The sequence below is a fragment of the Spinacia oleracea genome, chromosome 4 (genome assembly GCF_020520425.1).
Source record: "Spinacia oleracea cultivar Varoflay chromosome 4, BTI_SOV_V1, whole genome shotgun sequence".
NCBI lineage: Eukaryota > Viridiplantae > Streptophyta > Magnoliopsida > Caryophyllales > Amaranthaceae > Spinacia > Spinacia oleracea.
Genome location: NC_079490.1, coordinates 148,182,529 through 148,197,471, shown reverse-complemented (window position 1 = coordinate 148,197,471; position 14,943 = coordinate 148,182,529). Strand labels below are relative to the sequence as shown.

Below are 14,943 nucleotides of genomic sequence, written 5' to 3'. Positions count from 1 at the left end.
TGCTATATTTTTAGTTGGTGAACGTTAGGTTTATCTTTGATAGGAGTGCGATTTAGCCTGTCAAATTTTGGCGCCGTTGCCGGGGAGACGGTTTTATTTTCTGTTGTTGATTGCTTATCCTAGATTATTGTTTGTTACTACTCAAGGAACTCACGTTCCTTGAGACCGGATCTCACATTGTTTTGTAGTCTTTGTCTATGCCTAGGACCGTAGGTACTAGTAATCTTACTCCATTCGATCCTGAGCCCGAAAGAACCTTTCGTAGACGAAGAACTTTCATTGCACAGTGTGGGAATTACTCTGATTCTGATCATAATATTGGCGATCTTTTTCCTTCAGATACAGGTTCAGTTTCAGAGATAAAGATGGGTGACGAAAATCTGATACCGCCACCTACCCCACGGCTTACGGACTATTCTAAGCCAAGTCTGTCCGTGCTACCAAAGGCGATCATGCCTTCTATTGCAGCTGAGACCTTCAAGATTGAGCCTGCATTGATTAACATGATCGAGAGACGCCAGTACGGTGGGGAACCAGGTGAAGATCCGAATCTTCACATTCAGTCCTTTATCCAATATTGCTCCACCATCAAGCAAAAGGGATTGACTCCGGATCAGACTATGGAGATACTTTTCCCGTTCTCTTTGAGTGGGAAAGCTAAACTGTGGATTAATGGGTTGAATCGGGCGGCTTTGAAAATCAATAATTGGGAATCCTTGGCTCTTGCTTTTTATGTTAAATATTTTCTACCTGAGAAAACGGCTCGTCTGAGGGGTCAGATATTAGGTATCTCACAACAAGCGGATGAGAGTTTGTTCGAGGTTTGGGAGAGATTCAAGGATTTGCAAAGAGAATGCCCGCACCATGGTTTGGAAGATTGGTTCTTGATTCAGCAGTTTTATAATGGTCTGGGCAATGAGTCTAGATGTTTGTTGGATTCAGCTGCCAGTGGGAGGTTCATGCAACTTGAGGTGCCTAGAGCTATGGAGGTGATTGAGGAGATAGCCATTCACAATGCCCAGTATGGAAATCCTAGAGGTCTATCTAACAGGGGTGGTAAGCATGATTTAAATTCTATTGAACAATTAACTGCCCAATTGACTGCTTTACATTATAAGTTCGATAATATGCAAGCGGCCAATGCTCAATCTGCCCAACCTGTTAGTGTAGCTGCTATGAGTGCCCAACCTACTACTATTTGTGAAAGTTGTGGAATGTCTGGTCATTATGCACAGGAATGTAGAAGCTCTATTGAACAATGTAATGCATTTCAATCCTACAAACAAAACAACCCATTCTCCAACTCTTACAATGAGGGCTACAAAAATAACCCTCTGCTTTCCTACAGGAGCAACAATATCCAAAACCCTCACCAAGTTCAACATCCACCACCACAACCATATCAACCCCCACACCAACAATCTTACCAACCCCGAAACAACTACAACCAACAGTCTAGTGGGCCACCTGGGTTCTCTAGACAACACACATCACCCCCACAACCACAACCTCAAGCCACACAGCCTGACCCTATGCTAGTAGAGATGAGAAACATGATGCTACAAATGCAAAAATCTCTAAATGAAAAGGATGCAAAAATCGATGCTCTTACTACTCATAACAAGATCATTGATACACAGTTGGCACAGATGGCTACTACTATTGCAGGGAGGCCACCAGGCCAACTTCCTTCACAGCCCGAAAATAGGGAGACTGCTAATGCAATTACATTGAGGAGTGGTAGGGATTATGATGGTCCTTCTATGCCGGTTGAGGTTGATTCCGGGGTGTCTGCTAGTGATCTGGTCAGTGAGGAAATCCCGAAGATAGTTATGGGTGAAAAGGAAGCTGAAAAGGTAGTCAACGAGAATGAGGCTACAACTGCGGTTAAGAAGGGGGCGGATATACAAGTACCACCTATTGCACTCCCCTTCCCAAACCGACAACTCAAGAATAAGCTAGACAAGCAGTTTGGCAGATTCTTGTAAGTGGTCAAAAATTTGCAGGTAACGGTTCCTTTTACTGAATTAATTTTACAAGTTCCTGCTTATGCTAAATTCATGAAAGATATTTTGACCAGAAAACGTGCTTTTTGTGAGGTAGAGACTGTAGCTTTCACTGAGGAATGTAGTGCTTATTTGCAAAACAAGTCTCCACCTAAACTTAAGGACCCCGGGAGTTTTTCCATCCCATGTAACATTGGCACCGTATTTATTGATAAAGCTTTATGTGATCTAGGTGCTAGTGTGTCTGTCATGCCTTTGTCTGTCTGTACTAAACTGAATATGGGTGAGCTTAAGGTTACCAATATCACTCTACAAATGGCCGACCGTTCTGTCAAATACCCCTTAGGTGTTTTAGAGGACGTCCCTGTTAGAGTAGGTAAACTCTATATACCTGTGGACTTTGTAGTATTAGACATGCAGGAGGATTCTCAAATTCCCATAATCTTAGGTAGACCCTTCCTTCACACGGCGGGGGCGGTAATTGATGTTAAAAGTGGGAAATTGACATTGTCTGTTGGGGATGATAAGGTGACTTTTAATCTGAATAGTGCCTTAAAAAGTCCCATGCTAGAGGAGGAACAATGCTATCGCATAGATGTAGTCGATTTTATTACTCGTGATAACGTCTCCCAAGTTCTCGAAAGAGACCCTTTGGAGGCAGTGCTTCGTTGTGAGTCTTCTGCAGGTGATAGCAGTTCTTGGAGTGCTGAAGTGGATGCTCTGGAGTTGGCTCTTAATGGTGGAGAATCTGAGCCGGAGAGCACCAAATTGAAGAGGTTAGTTCGGCCGGTTTGTTCTGTTAAAGAGGTAAAGAAACCCGAACTTAAGCCTCTTCCTGCTAACCTTAAGTATGCGTTTTTAGATAATGAACAACTTTGCCCTGTGATCGTCAGTACTGCACTTGATGCAGACCAGTTATCCCAACTTCTTATTGTGTTGAAAAGGCACAAAAAGGCCATTGGGTACAGTATTGATGATTTAAAGGGTATTAGCCCTGACTTTTGTATGCATAGGATACATCTAGATGAAAATCATAAACAATGCATTCAACCCCAGGGTCGTTTGAACCTGTCATGCAAGATGTTGTAAAAGCTGAAGTTATGAAATTGCTTGATGCGGGTATAGTGTATGCTGTGTCTGATTCTAAGTGGGTGAGTCCCGTTCAGGTAGTGCCTAAGAAAGGGGGGGACAACTGTGGTGTGAAATGAAAAAAATGAGTTGATACCAACTAGGGTAGTCACAGGTTGGCGCATGTGCATTGATTATAGGCGTTTTAATGTTGCTACTAAAAAGGACCATTTTCCCCTTCCCTTCATTGATCAAATGTTAGAAAGGCTAGCCTGTCACAAGTTTTTCTGTTATCTGGATGGTTATTCTGGTTTCTTTCAAATTCCCATACATCCAGACGACCAGGAAAAGACCACCTTCACCTGCCCCTATGGTACCTTTGCATATCGTAGGATGCCTTTTGGTCTGTGTAATGCACCTGCTACTTTCCAACGTTGCATGATGAGTATCTTTTCTGATTTTATTGAGTCTATCATGGAAGTGTTTATGGATGATTTTAGCGTCTATGGTACTTCTTTTGATTCTTGCATGCTAAATCTGACTAAAGTTTTGAAAAGATGTGAAGAGTGCAATTTAGTCTTGAACTAGGAAAAGTGTCATTTCATGGTTACTGAAGGGGTGGTTTTGGGACATTTGATATCTGATAAGGGCATTTAGGTGGATCGAGCTAAGGTCCAAGTGATTGAACAATTACCCCCTCTAGTTAATGTGAAGGGTGTTAGAAGTTTTCTTGGTCATGCGGGGTTTTATCGCCGCTTTATCAAGGATTTCTCTAAAATTGTTAAACCACTTACCCAGCTCCTCCTCAAGGATGCCCCGTTTGTGTTTACTGATGCTTGTCTTGAAGCCTTTGACAGGATTAAACAGGCACTGATTTCGGCTCCCATCATCCGTTCTCCCAAATGGGATATTCCGTTTGAGATAATGTGTGATGCAAGTGATTATGCAGTTGGGGCAGTGCTGGGTCAGAGAAAGGAGAAGGTTTTACATGCCATCTATTATGCAAGTAAGACCTTGGATGAAGCTCAAGTTAATTATGCAACTACTGAGAAGGAGCTTCTAGCTATAGTCTATGCCTTGGATAAATTCCGCACCTATCTGATTGGATCCAAGGTGATAGTCTATACTGACCATGCGACCCTTAAGTATCTGCTCTCTAAGAAGGAAGCCAAGCCTAGGCTTATTCGATGGATACTACTGCTACAAGAGTTCGATCTAGAGATCCGCGACAAGAAAGGGGCTGAGAATGTGGTTACAGATCACTTGTCTAGATTGAGGTATGACGATGGTAAGGGATCTACACCGATTGATGATTCATTTCCGGATGATCATTTACTTGCACTTGCCAGTCAGTCACCATGGTTCGCAGATTTTGCTAACTACATTGTAGGTAGAATTCTTCCGGCCGATCTTTCATATCAACAGAAGAAGAAATTCCTACATGATGTCCGGTTCTACTTTTGGGACGACCCTTATTTGTTTCGTGAGACTGCTGAAGGGTTATACAAGCGTTGTATTCCAGAATGGGAAGTTCAAGGTGTTATCAGTAGGTGTCATTCTTCACCTTATGGTGGTCACCATGGACCGTCTAAAACAAACGCTAAGCTGTCACAATGTGGTTTTTACTGGCCTACTATGTTCAAGGATGCACAGGCTTTTATTATGGCTTGTGATGCGTGCCAGAGGGCCGGCACTATTTCGAGGAGGTATGAGATGCCACAGAACGGGATCCTTGAGGTTGAGATTTTCGATGTGTGGGGAATTGATTATATGGGACCATTCCCATCGTCCAAGGGTAACTTGTATATCCTTGTTGCTGTAGATTATGTGTCAAAGTGGGTGGAAGCCGTTGCCTCACCTACTAACGATGCTAAGACAGTCATCTCCCTGTTCAAGAAGATAATTTTTCCTAGATTTGGGGTTCCGCGCGCTTTGATCAGTGATGGAGGGTCACACTTCCATGAGAAGCATCTGGATGCGCTCCTGCGCAAGTATGGAGTTTATCACCGCACTGGACTAGCCTACCACCCTCAGACGAGTGGTCAAGTTGAGGTCTCCAACCGAGAGATAAAATCTATCCTTGAGAAAGTGGTGGCAAAGTCTAGGAAGGATTGGAGCGATAAGCTAGATGATACTCTATGGGCATACAGAACCGCCTTTAAGACACCTATTGGTACCTCCCCGTATCGGTTGGTGTATGGCAAGGCGTGTCACTTACCAGTAGAAATGGAGTACAAGGCTTATTGGGCAATCAAACAGCTCAACATGGATGCAAAGCTAGCCGGTGAGAAGCGGTTACTTCAATTGGGTGAGCTCGATGAATTCCGACTACAAGCCTATGATAGTGCCCGAATTTACAAGGAAAAGACCAAGAAGTGGCACGACAATCACATTTTGCATAGAGAGTTCGCGGTGGGCGACAAGGTTCTACTTTTTAACTCTAGGCTTAAGTTATTTCCTGGAAAACTTAAGTCTAGGTGGTCTGGGCCGTTCACTGTGACTATGGTAAGCAAGTTTGGGTCTGTTGAAGTAGAGAATGAGAATGGTGAACGATTCAAGGTCAACGGGCAACGTCTGAAGTTGTACCATGATGGGGCTACTGTAGGAGTGGTTGAGGTCCATCACCTCAATCCCTCCGCCTCATAAACTGCATATTCAAGGTAACAAGGTCGAGCGGGACCTAGAAATAAACCAGCGCTTTGCGGGAGGCAACCCGTATTTTATCGCTTTAAGTAGTATAAGTTTGATTTTTTTTTTTCATTCTATTTTTGTGTGTTTAGTTAGTATTTCCATACCTAAGTGTGTTTAAGTATTGTTTTTGGTGTTAGTGAGGCGAGAAGAGAGCATTACGCTGTTTGGGTGTTTAATAGTGTGCAGGCCTAAATCTCCAAGTTCGAGAAAGTGAAATTACGCACAAGGCCAAGCACGCTGCAAACCGCCCGATCCGTATCGGGCGAGGTGCGCCCGATCGGGCGCGCACGGATGAGTTTCTTGCAGTTTATTTCCGCTCGATCGGGCGAAGCATGCCCGATCGGGCTGTCCGGCGAGTGGAATGCTCGATCGGGCGAAATTATTTCGCCCGATCGGGAAGTTTGGCGAGTGGAACGCCCGAGTCGGGCGTTTGTTTGCCCGATCGAGCGCAGAAGACGAGTGGAAGGCCCGATCGGGCAAAATTATTTTGCCCGATCGGGCGGTTGATGAAATTTTCGAGGAAAAGTCAATGATGATTCTGGGCAGGAAAAAGTCAAGAAAATGAGCATTCGCAAATCGCCCGATCCGGATCGGGCGAGGTGCGCCCGATCGGGCGCGCACGGATGAAAAGAAAAGGATCGCATTCCGCCCGATCGGGCGAAATGTCGCCCGATCGGGCGCGACGCGATTTCAGCAATAAACCAACGATTCCACCCTTTCTTTCTTCACTTCCTCTTCATCTTCAACCTAAATTTCTCTCACTTCCTCCATTAAACCCCAACTTCCAAAAACTTCAAACCACCATATCTCCCTCAAATCTCCACCAAATTCAACAATTCTTTCATCAAAATCATCCTCTCATCATCCTCTACAACCTACACCTAACCGATTTAAGTTTTCTCTCATCCCCACAAAATCCCCAAATTCACCCAAAAAGCTCAAAAAACTCAAAAATTCAGATTTTTCATCAATGGCAAATAGACCACAAAGAAAATGCACGAGGGTACCAAGAAATCAACATGAGGCTTCCACAAGCCGAGCCCGGGGATCGACACCACCACCTCCACCACCGCAATTCGAGCCCGACACGGATTTTCCGGATGTCATCTTTATTACGGAGGAGCAACGAGCACGATTCATGCACCTCAAATTGAGGGAGGTAATCCCTACTCGCTTTATATGTCAAAAATCCTTGCATGAAATGGGAATTGAGCGTGATGTAAAACGTGTTTTTGTTGGTGTTGGTATGAGTAACATGTATAGTATGCTCCGTCTCACATTTAGACGGTTGACTCTAGAATTCTTGAGTAGTTTTAATGTGCGTAGGGATGGCTATCGAACCGTGTCATCGGTTCAATTTCGTGTGATGAATAGAACCTACACCATGAGCTTATCTGATTTTGGTAGGATTTTTGGATTATCTACCACATATAGTAGGAAACCTAAGGAGACCCATAACAACTGCGCCATGTGGGGAAAGCTTACGGGCAATGATAATCCCGGGAGTATTCAACATTTGCATGCTTCCAAGATACAACACCCGGTACCCATTGTCTTTTACAGGTTCCTAGGATTTACAATCTTTGGTAGGGATGAGACCCAGAACATTAGGAGTACGGAGCTAGAGATCCTAGGTGGCTACGTTTCCGAAGGAGAGGAGAGCTACAAAATGAACCTTGCACATCACATGGCCTCTCAATTTTACTCCATAGCCACCTCCACACATACTACCAAAATTACCATTGGTGGGTTGATCACCCACATAGCCATGGCCACGGCCAACTTTACTGAGGCTAACCAGATTCCAGTTCTGGGTAGCAACTTGCTTGATTTGGCTTATTTTGCTGGACTCCGTAGGCTACAGGAGGAGCATGGGTTATTTAGGCCGGGAGCCATGTACTGGATGTTCGAGGGAAACAGGCTTTTCACCTTGCCTGACCCTCAGGGCCGCACTAGTTTCAGACCCGGTCAGGCTCATTATCTATTTGTTGGATTTGAGCAAGAGCCTCAGCCTGACCCCCAGCCTCAGCCTGACCCTCAGCCAGAGCCCCATCAGTACCAGCCAGAGCCTCGCACCTACTTCAGGAGGGGGCGTCGAGACACGGGGAGGCCCCAGAGTGGCCCGGTAGTTCATGAGGAGCAAGGGTCCATTGATGAGAGGTTGAGCAGACTTGAGCTCGGGTTCCGGGAGTTCGCAACTGATCACCAGAGGACCATGTTCCCATTTTATGATCAGTTTGCCAGGCAGGGCTATATTGCCCCAGATTAAGAGCACCCTACCTGGTATACCTATCCCGCGGAGGGATATGGAGCTCCGGGTTCTATGGGCACCTTCACACCCACCCAGTACGGAGGGTGGGGAGCGAGTCCTAGTGGGCATGGTGGCCGAGATGATGGTGATGATGATGATGGCGGCAATGGCCGTCAATGATGGAGATGAGATCGAGTTGGTTCGATACCCTTGAGCCAATGAGGACATTGTCTGATTTGGTTTGGGGGGGGGTTTCACATTACTTGTACATTGTAGGTATGTTTTTCTTTTCTTTTCGCATTTCTTTATTTTGGTGTGTTTAATGCTTTCTAGATTAGTTTATTGCTTTAAAAAAAAAAATACAAAAATACGTTCCGATGAATGCAAAATCATGCTTCCCTGTGCCCCTTTGATTGAAAATTGTTTTGATTCTTGGTGTTTGATGATGGGCAATGTAAATGTGTTAGCCATGATTTGATGTTCGATTGTTTTGATGCCTAAACATGAGTCAACTCCGACTAACTACTTGTGGACTTGGTGCTTGACTAGTTGACTTGGTTAGGATGTGTGATAGCTTCCTGGTGTGCCATTGATTTTGAGTATTGGTTTGCAACTATTAGTAATGTTTTATGACTCATATACATGCACATTGTGGAGGACGAAGGCATTTTTCTATTTAGGTAGCCTTCAGATGAAATTAGATACGTTTGTTCCCTCTTTTTCTACCCATGTTGTGCTTGTGCCATTTATTCGGTGACTAACCACATTACAAGCCCGTAAATTCCCCATTGGTTACTAGTCTCAAGCCTAGCTTGGGGGAGCTAATAGTAGTGAGGTGAGGGAGTTGTAGTGTGGTACATTTTGAGCATATTGAGTATTAAAAAGGGAAGTTCTTCTTATCATGATTGTTGTTGAAAAAAATGAAATGAAATATGAATGAGATGAGGAGAATAAAAAAATCGTGTGAAGGTTCCAAAAAAGAAAAAAAGAAAAAAAAAAGTGATTGAGCAAGAAAAAAAATAAGAAGGAAAAATCGTTATTCTCAAGAAAATTCAAAGCATTGTTTCACTCAAGTATTGTAATTTCTTATCTTTATGAGTGATTGATTTTAATTGTGAAAGAAAGGCAAGAAAGTATAGTGTGGTTTGTTTGTTGTTTCATCATGTGTTGAGTGGGAAGTTGTGGTTGTGGTCATCATTTGTGGTTGACCATGGTTTTGCTAGGATTTATGCTCCCCAAAGCCAAGGCTTTAAGCTCACGTTTTACCCAAATTTACCGCACCTCTACCTAAGCCTATCATTACAAGCTTTGAAGACCTTCCGACCTTTGTGCATAGAGTCATATTAATGTGAAAGTAGTTGTTTATCAATGCAAGTTATGACATGACACATTCCGAGTCGACTACTAGGTTGAGTGCATGTTTTTCTAGACACACGAGTGTTGTGAGTTTGGGAGGGCATTGTACACATATATGTTGGGAGGGGAGCGAACGGGTACATTTTTTATCCGCCACATAAATGAGTGACGAGTGTGTGAGCACTAGTCTTGAATTCCATTGTATACTTGTGGTTCGCTTTGCGTGACGATTGTTGAGGTGGATTGGCGGTTGAATGAATTTGATTGGTTAACATTGATGCATGCTTGTTGGATTTTGCCTCGAATTATGTTTTTCATTTTGAATTATGTCGGGGGTGAAGTTGGTTTTGTGTTCATCGATGATTTCCTTGCTTAGGGACAAGCAAGGATCTAGCTTGGGGAGGTTTGATATGCATGTTTTATATAGTATTTTTACCCCCGTCCCTTAGCGCTTTTATGTGTCAAACGTGCTCTTAAGAGCCGTTTCTAGTACTAATGTGTGTTATTGAGTGTGCCTTGAGTTTCAGGTTTGATTATGAGAAATTGGTCGTTTTAGACCCGTTTCATTGTTGATCTAGGCCACTATATGAGTCCGAGAAGTTCGGGACCTCCATCGTCGACTTTCGGGAGCCTTGGATGCTTATGGTTGAGCCCCGGGAGTTAGACTCAGTGATATGGGCGAGCTACATTGAAGATTGCAAATTGCCCTGGAAGCTGTGGGCGAAATGCAACCATCGGGCGGATTTATAAGCAATATGGAATCATTAACGCGCGCCCGATCGGGCGCATCTCGCCCGATCCGGATCGGGCGGTCAATCTGGAGGCTGTATGGAGAGTTCACAAACCGCCCGATCGGGCGGATTTTGGACCGATCGGGCCGACTATCGAGTGGATCGCCCGATCGGGCGAAGCGACGCCCGATCGGGCGACGCCAACCCCCAGCACTTATGCGCGAGTTTTATTTCCGTTTTTTGGGCTTTATTTTGGGCAAACTATATAAGCAAGCCTTAATTGTTTTTAGAGAACACCTTTTATTTTTAGTTTTGAACCTTGAGTTTATTTTCTTAGCTTATTATTAGGGCTGAGCACGGATCGGATATCCGATCCGAAATCAACATTCGGATCGGATATCCGTATCCGAATATTTGGAAATTTGTTATCCGTATCCGATCCGAAAATTTCGGATATCCGATATTCGAATATCCGAATTTTTCGGATCGGATAATCCGGATATCAAATATCCGGAATGCTCCTGTCATTTTTTTTTATCCTGTATCATTTTAAATTATTTTCTACAAAAAATATTTAAGAAATAAGCTTCTGCAGTCTTGCTCACAATTTAAATAATACCTATAAACAATATCATAAATCAGGAAGGATTTGTTTCATCCCAATCTTTAAAAACACAGTGCTGCCAACAAGTCAGCAACTAAGGTATGCAAACCCATCCCAACAGAAAGCAACACATAATACTTAATAGTCTTAAAACAAAATTACAAGTCTTCAACAACAACGCTTAATCGTTTACAAAAGTCTTCAACTACATTAAATATAAAAAACAAGTGAAATTTAATAATTAGAAATAATCATCAACGACGGAAACCGATGGTTGCTCCACCAATGAGGACAATTCTACAAAAAAAATAAACATTATGTTAGTATTTTACTACTAAAAGTACACAAAAGGAGCAGAAATTTATAATATAAATAAAGAGTAACATAGAAATATATATTACCCTCCTCAATCTTTTCCATTTCAGCAATACATTCTTCGATAATAAGTGGGCGATTTGCAACACGCAACCAATCTTGTCCGCATATTAAAGCTTCTGCCATAAGTGATGAAAGAGAACTACGAAATTGATCAAGTATCCTTCCCCCGGTGCTAAATGCAGATTCTGAAGCGACTGTGGAAACCGGAATAGCTAATACATCCCTAGCCATAAGAGCAACTATTGGATACCTCTCCTCGGCTTTTTTCCACCATCCTAAAGGATCAAAGCTCTTCCCAATGATATTAGGCTCTCTATCATCCTTTAAATACTTATCCAAATCAGTTTTTTTTCCAAAACAACTTGTGCACCAACATGCTTCTCAAATTCATAGTCTGCCACATCACGCTCATTGTATACATCCGTATCCATAGAAGCCAAATCTACTACTTCCGAAGGAACAGATACATTTTGAGTTTGAGAAGAAGCATAATGTTCATACAAAGAAGTCAAAGCATCGGAGACCATGCCATACAACTTCGAAGCCTTGTCTAAATCATATTGATCATCTATAGCCCACTTGACATAGAACATTTTACGACGAGGGTCAAGCACAACAGCAATATATAACATCAAATTAATGTTATCCACATTATCCCAATACTTATCATGCTTTTTCTTCATTTTGTAAGCCATTAACCTCTCACCACTATTACTACTCTCACACTTTCTTTTTATCATTTTGCTTATTGCCACAAGCTCTAGCAAATATTCGTTAGAAGTAGAATACAAAGATCCAGAGAGCCTCAAAGTAGCATCATAAAAAATCTTAAGAAAAGGGAGAAAAGAAGAAGCATGATCCCAATCATAATCAACGGGTACACCAGCTTGTTTTGTTAACTCAGCAACGTATTTACCACCATCAGAATTTTCAAGCAAATCAAAAGCTTTTCGGAAAACCATAGCATAATCCAACATCAAATAAGTGGAGTTCCACCTAGTTTCGACATCTAAACAAAGTTGACGTTTTGACTCAATTTGCTCTTGGTTTACACAATTTTTAAACTTTTGTAATCTTGCAGGAGAAGATCTAACAAACTTCACAGCACCACGAATTTTTTTGATTGAATCCTCACAATCTTTTAAACCATCTTTCACAGTAAGATTAAGAAGATGGGCTGCACAACGCATATGAACATATTTACCATCCAAAACAGTCCCATCCTTCCATCTTTGCAACCTCTTTCTCAAATATTGGACACCTACATCATTTGAACTTGCATTGTCTACTGTAATGGTAAGTACCTTAGTAATTCCCCACTCAAGAAGACACTTTTCAACCGCTTTACCAATTGCCTCACCTGAATGACCACTAATTGGACAAAAGTTCAAAATCTTTTTATGCAATTTCCAATTTTGATCTATGAAATGGGCAGTTAAACACATGTAGGTTAAAGTTTGAGAAGATGACCAAGTATCAGTAGTGAGACAAATACGAGAAGAACACTTGCTCAAATAACTTTTCAGTTTCTTTTTCTTATCTAAAAATACACGATAACAATCTCTAGCCACTGTGAAACGTGAGGGAATGAGGAAGTTTGGTTGACAAACTGACATGAAAAGTTGAAAACCCTCACGCTCAACAACTCTAAATGGCATTTCATCCATTATTATCATCTTTGCAAAAGCTTTCCGAGTATCCTCTTGCTTAAACTTCCAAAATTCTAATTTCCCTTTTTTTTCCCCAGTTACATTTTCACCAACACTGCCATCTCCCATACTCTGTTGACTTTGTTCACTTTGCAAAGAAAGAAGCCTTTGTGATTTATCGATGTTAGGAGGGTATTCTTTACATCTAAGAAGGTGATTTTTCATAACAGATGTGCCTGTTTTAGAGCTACCACAAACATCAGTTGGACAATACACGCATTTAGCTCTTTCTTCTCCATTTTTTATGATCAACTCAAAATGATCCCAGAGCCAAGATTTTTTTTTCTTACCTTTATTTTGAGCATCAGTGGCAGTTTCAGTTGCGGGCCTTTTGGCTGGAGCTTTTGGTACTGCAGCAGCCCCTTGCTCTTGTTGATTTTGACCTCCTTCACAAGGAGCACTTGAAACAACAGGGTCCTCGCTCGAGGGACCGGTGGGGGTAATACTTTCACCGGTCGTTTCATCCATTAATCTGCAACAATATCTCAATTAGAAAGGCTTGAGCAGAGGAGGAGCAAAGCAATACAAAACTTTTTGTTAATCTTGTAATTTCTCTTTAATTAAGTAAGCAGAGGAGCAAAGCAATTCAAAACTTTTTTTGTCAAATTTCTATCCCTGTTACCACTTACCAGACTCTTTATTTCACATAAAAACTAAAACAACAATGACATTGCAAAGTCACAAACTTTGTATCCATCCGAATTTAAGCTTTGGAGTTAAATTAATTATTATTGATGAAGAAACTTGGGTATTATCAAATGGAGTACTTGAAGTATATTAATGTCGGTAAAGAATTACAAATCATAAAATTCATAATATAAGTATAGATTAATTTAATATTTTGAAGATTTTGTCACATGGGAAGATCTATCATAATTATCCAACTAATAAATATTGTTTTGTTTTTATTAATTATTGCAATTAGGCATACTCCGTGTATACTATATAGTTTCATTTAAACACTGCTTAGGTAGTTAACTTTTAAACGTGATGCGGTGCTGGTAATCTGGTATGGTTCTAGCTATATTCTACTCCATAATTGGTAACACAAAGCACACATCTTTCATACTGTAAATACTGTAAATATTCTACTCCAAAATTGGTGACACAAAGCACACATCTTACATAAAACTCAGGCATTCAATATTATATTACGAACTCAATATATAGCTATCTAATAGTCCATAAAATTGTAAAATATAATTTTTCCACTGCACACTGTTAAGTACTCCGGTGACTAATCTGACTATAATGTCGAACAACTAAGCAACAAGGCAAAAATAATTAGAAGGAGAAAACCCAAAACCTGAGCTTGCAGATTACCAAAAATCGAAAAATCAGGCATTCAGTATTATATTACCCCAACAACCTTGCAAATTCACATAAAAAAATAGAAAGCAAAGAACTAAGATAAATTGTATTACCCGGTGAATTACAACAGAAGTAGAGCTTATGGTCGGTGAGAGATCGATAAGACGCTGCCGTGAAACGAGAGCTTGAGAGTTGAGAGCGGCCAGTGAGAGGTGAGAGTGGGCTTCCGGTGAGAGATCGATCGTTGCCGGCGAGAGATCTAGATGAGAGATTGGGAAAGGACACAGATGAGAGAGAGAAACGGCGTGAGGCCGTGAGAGTCTGAGAGAGATATGAGTTTGAGTTTAGGGCAACATTTGTTTTGATTTTGAAAACTAAAAAATAAAAACTTGGATTTAGTACAATTTCGGATCTTGGGTCGGATATCGGATATCCGATATCCGATATCCGATAATTTTTCGGATATCGGATATCCGATTTCAGAAAAAATAAGATCCGTATCCGTATCCGTATCCGATAATTACGGATCGGATATCCGATCCGAAATCGATTTCGGATCGGATATCCAAAAAAATCGGATCGGATGCGGATCGGGTATTCGGATTTTCGGATTTTCAGATAGTTTTGCTCAGCCCTACTTATTATTCTCTCAAATTTGTTCCAATACTTAGTTTTATTTTCAATCAAAAATTCAAGCTTTCATTATTCATTGTTCTTCAATTAGGTATTGCTTCTTGCTTTAATTTATCTTATTGCTTGATCATGTTTTCTATTATGTTAATTGCTTTGTTATTTATTATCATGAGTGAGTAGTTTAATTTCTAGGGTTTAGGGGATC

General features: G+C 41.5%; 1 protein-coding gene and 1 non-coding gene across 2 annotated transcripts; both read right to left on the bottom strand.

Annotated features, from left to right (window-relative positions):
• Positions 1 to 764: 764 nt before the first annotated feature.
• On the bottom strand, positions 765 to 871 carry LOC130460166 (small nucleolar RNA R71). Its single transcript, XR_008920110.1, has one exon. It is a non-coding gene; the product is annotated as a small nucleolar RNA R71 (small nucleolar RNA).
• Positions 872 to 10,710: 9,839 nt separating this feature from the next.
• LOC130459861 (zinc finger BED domain-containing protein RICESLEEPER 2-like) lies at positions 10,711 to 14,711 on the bottom strand. The gene is made up of 3 exons (XM_056827482.1): positions 14,219 to 14,711; positions 11,109 to 13,266; positions 10,711 to 11,004 (listed from the first exon to the last, which is right to left on the bottom strand). The coding sequence occupies exon 2, from the start codon at positions 13,260 to 13,262 to the stop codon at positions 11,409 to 11,411; it is 1,854 nt and encodes a 617-aa protein (XP_056683460.1). The 5' UTR covers positions 13,263 to 13,266; positions 14,219 to 14,711; the 3' UTR covers positions 10,711 to 11,004; positions 11,109 to 11,408.
• Positions 14,712 to 14,943: the final 232 nt, after the last annotated feature.

Bases quoted from the DNA above. Each gene is read 5' to 3' on its own strand.
- LOC130459861 (XM_056827482.1), bottom strand. From the start codon at position 13,262: ATGGATGAAACGACCGGTGAAAGTATTACCCCCACCGGTCCCTCGAGC.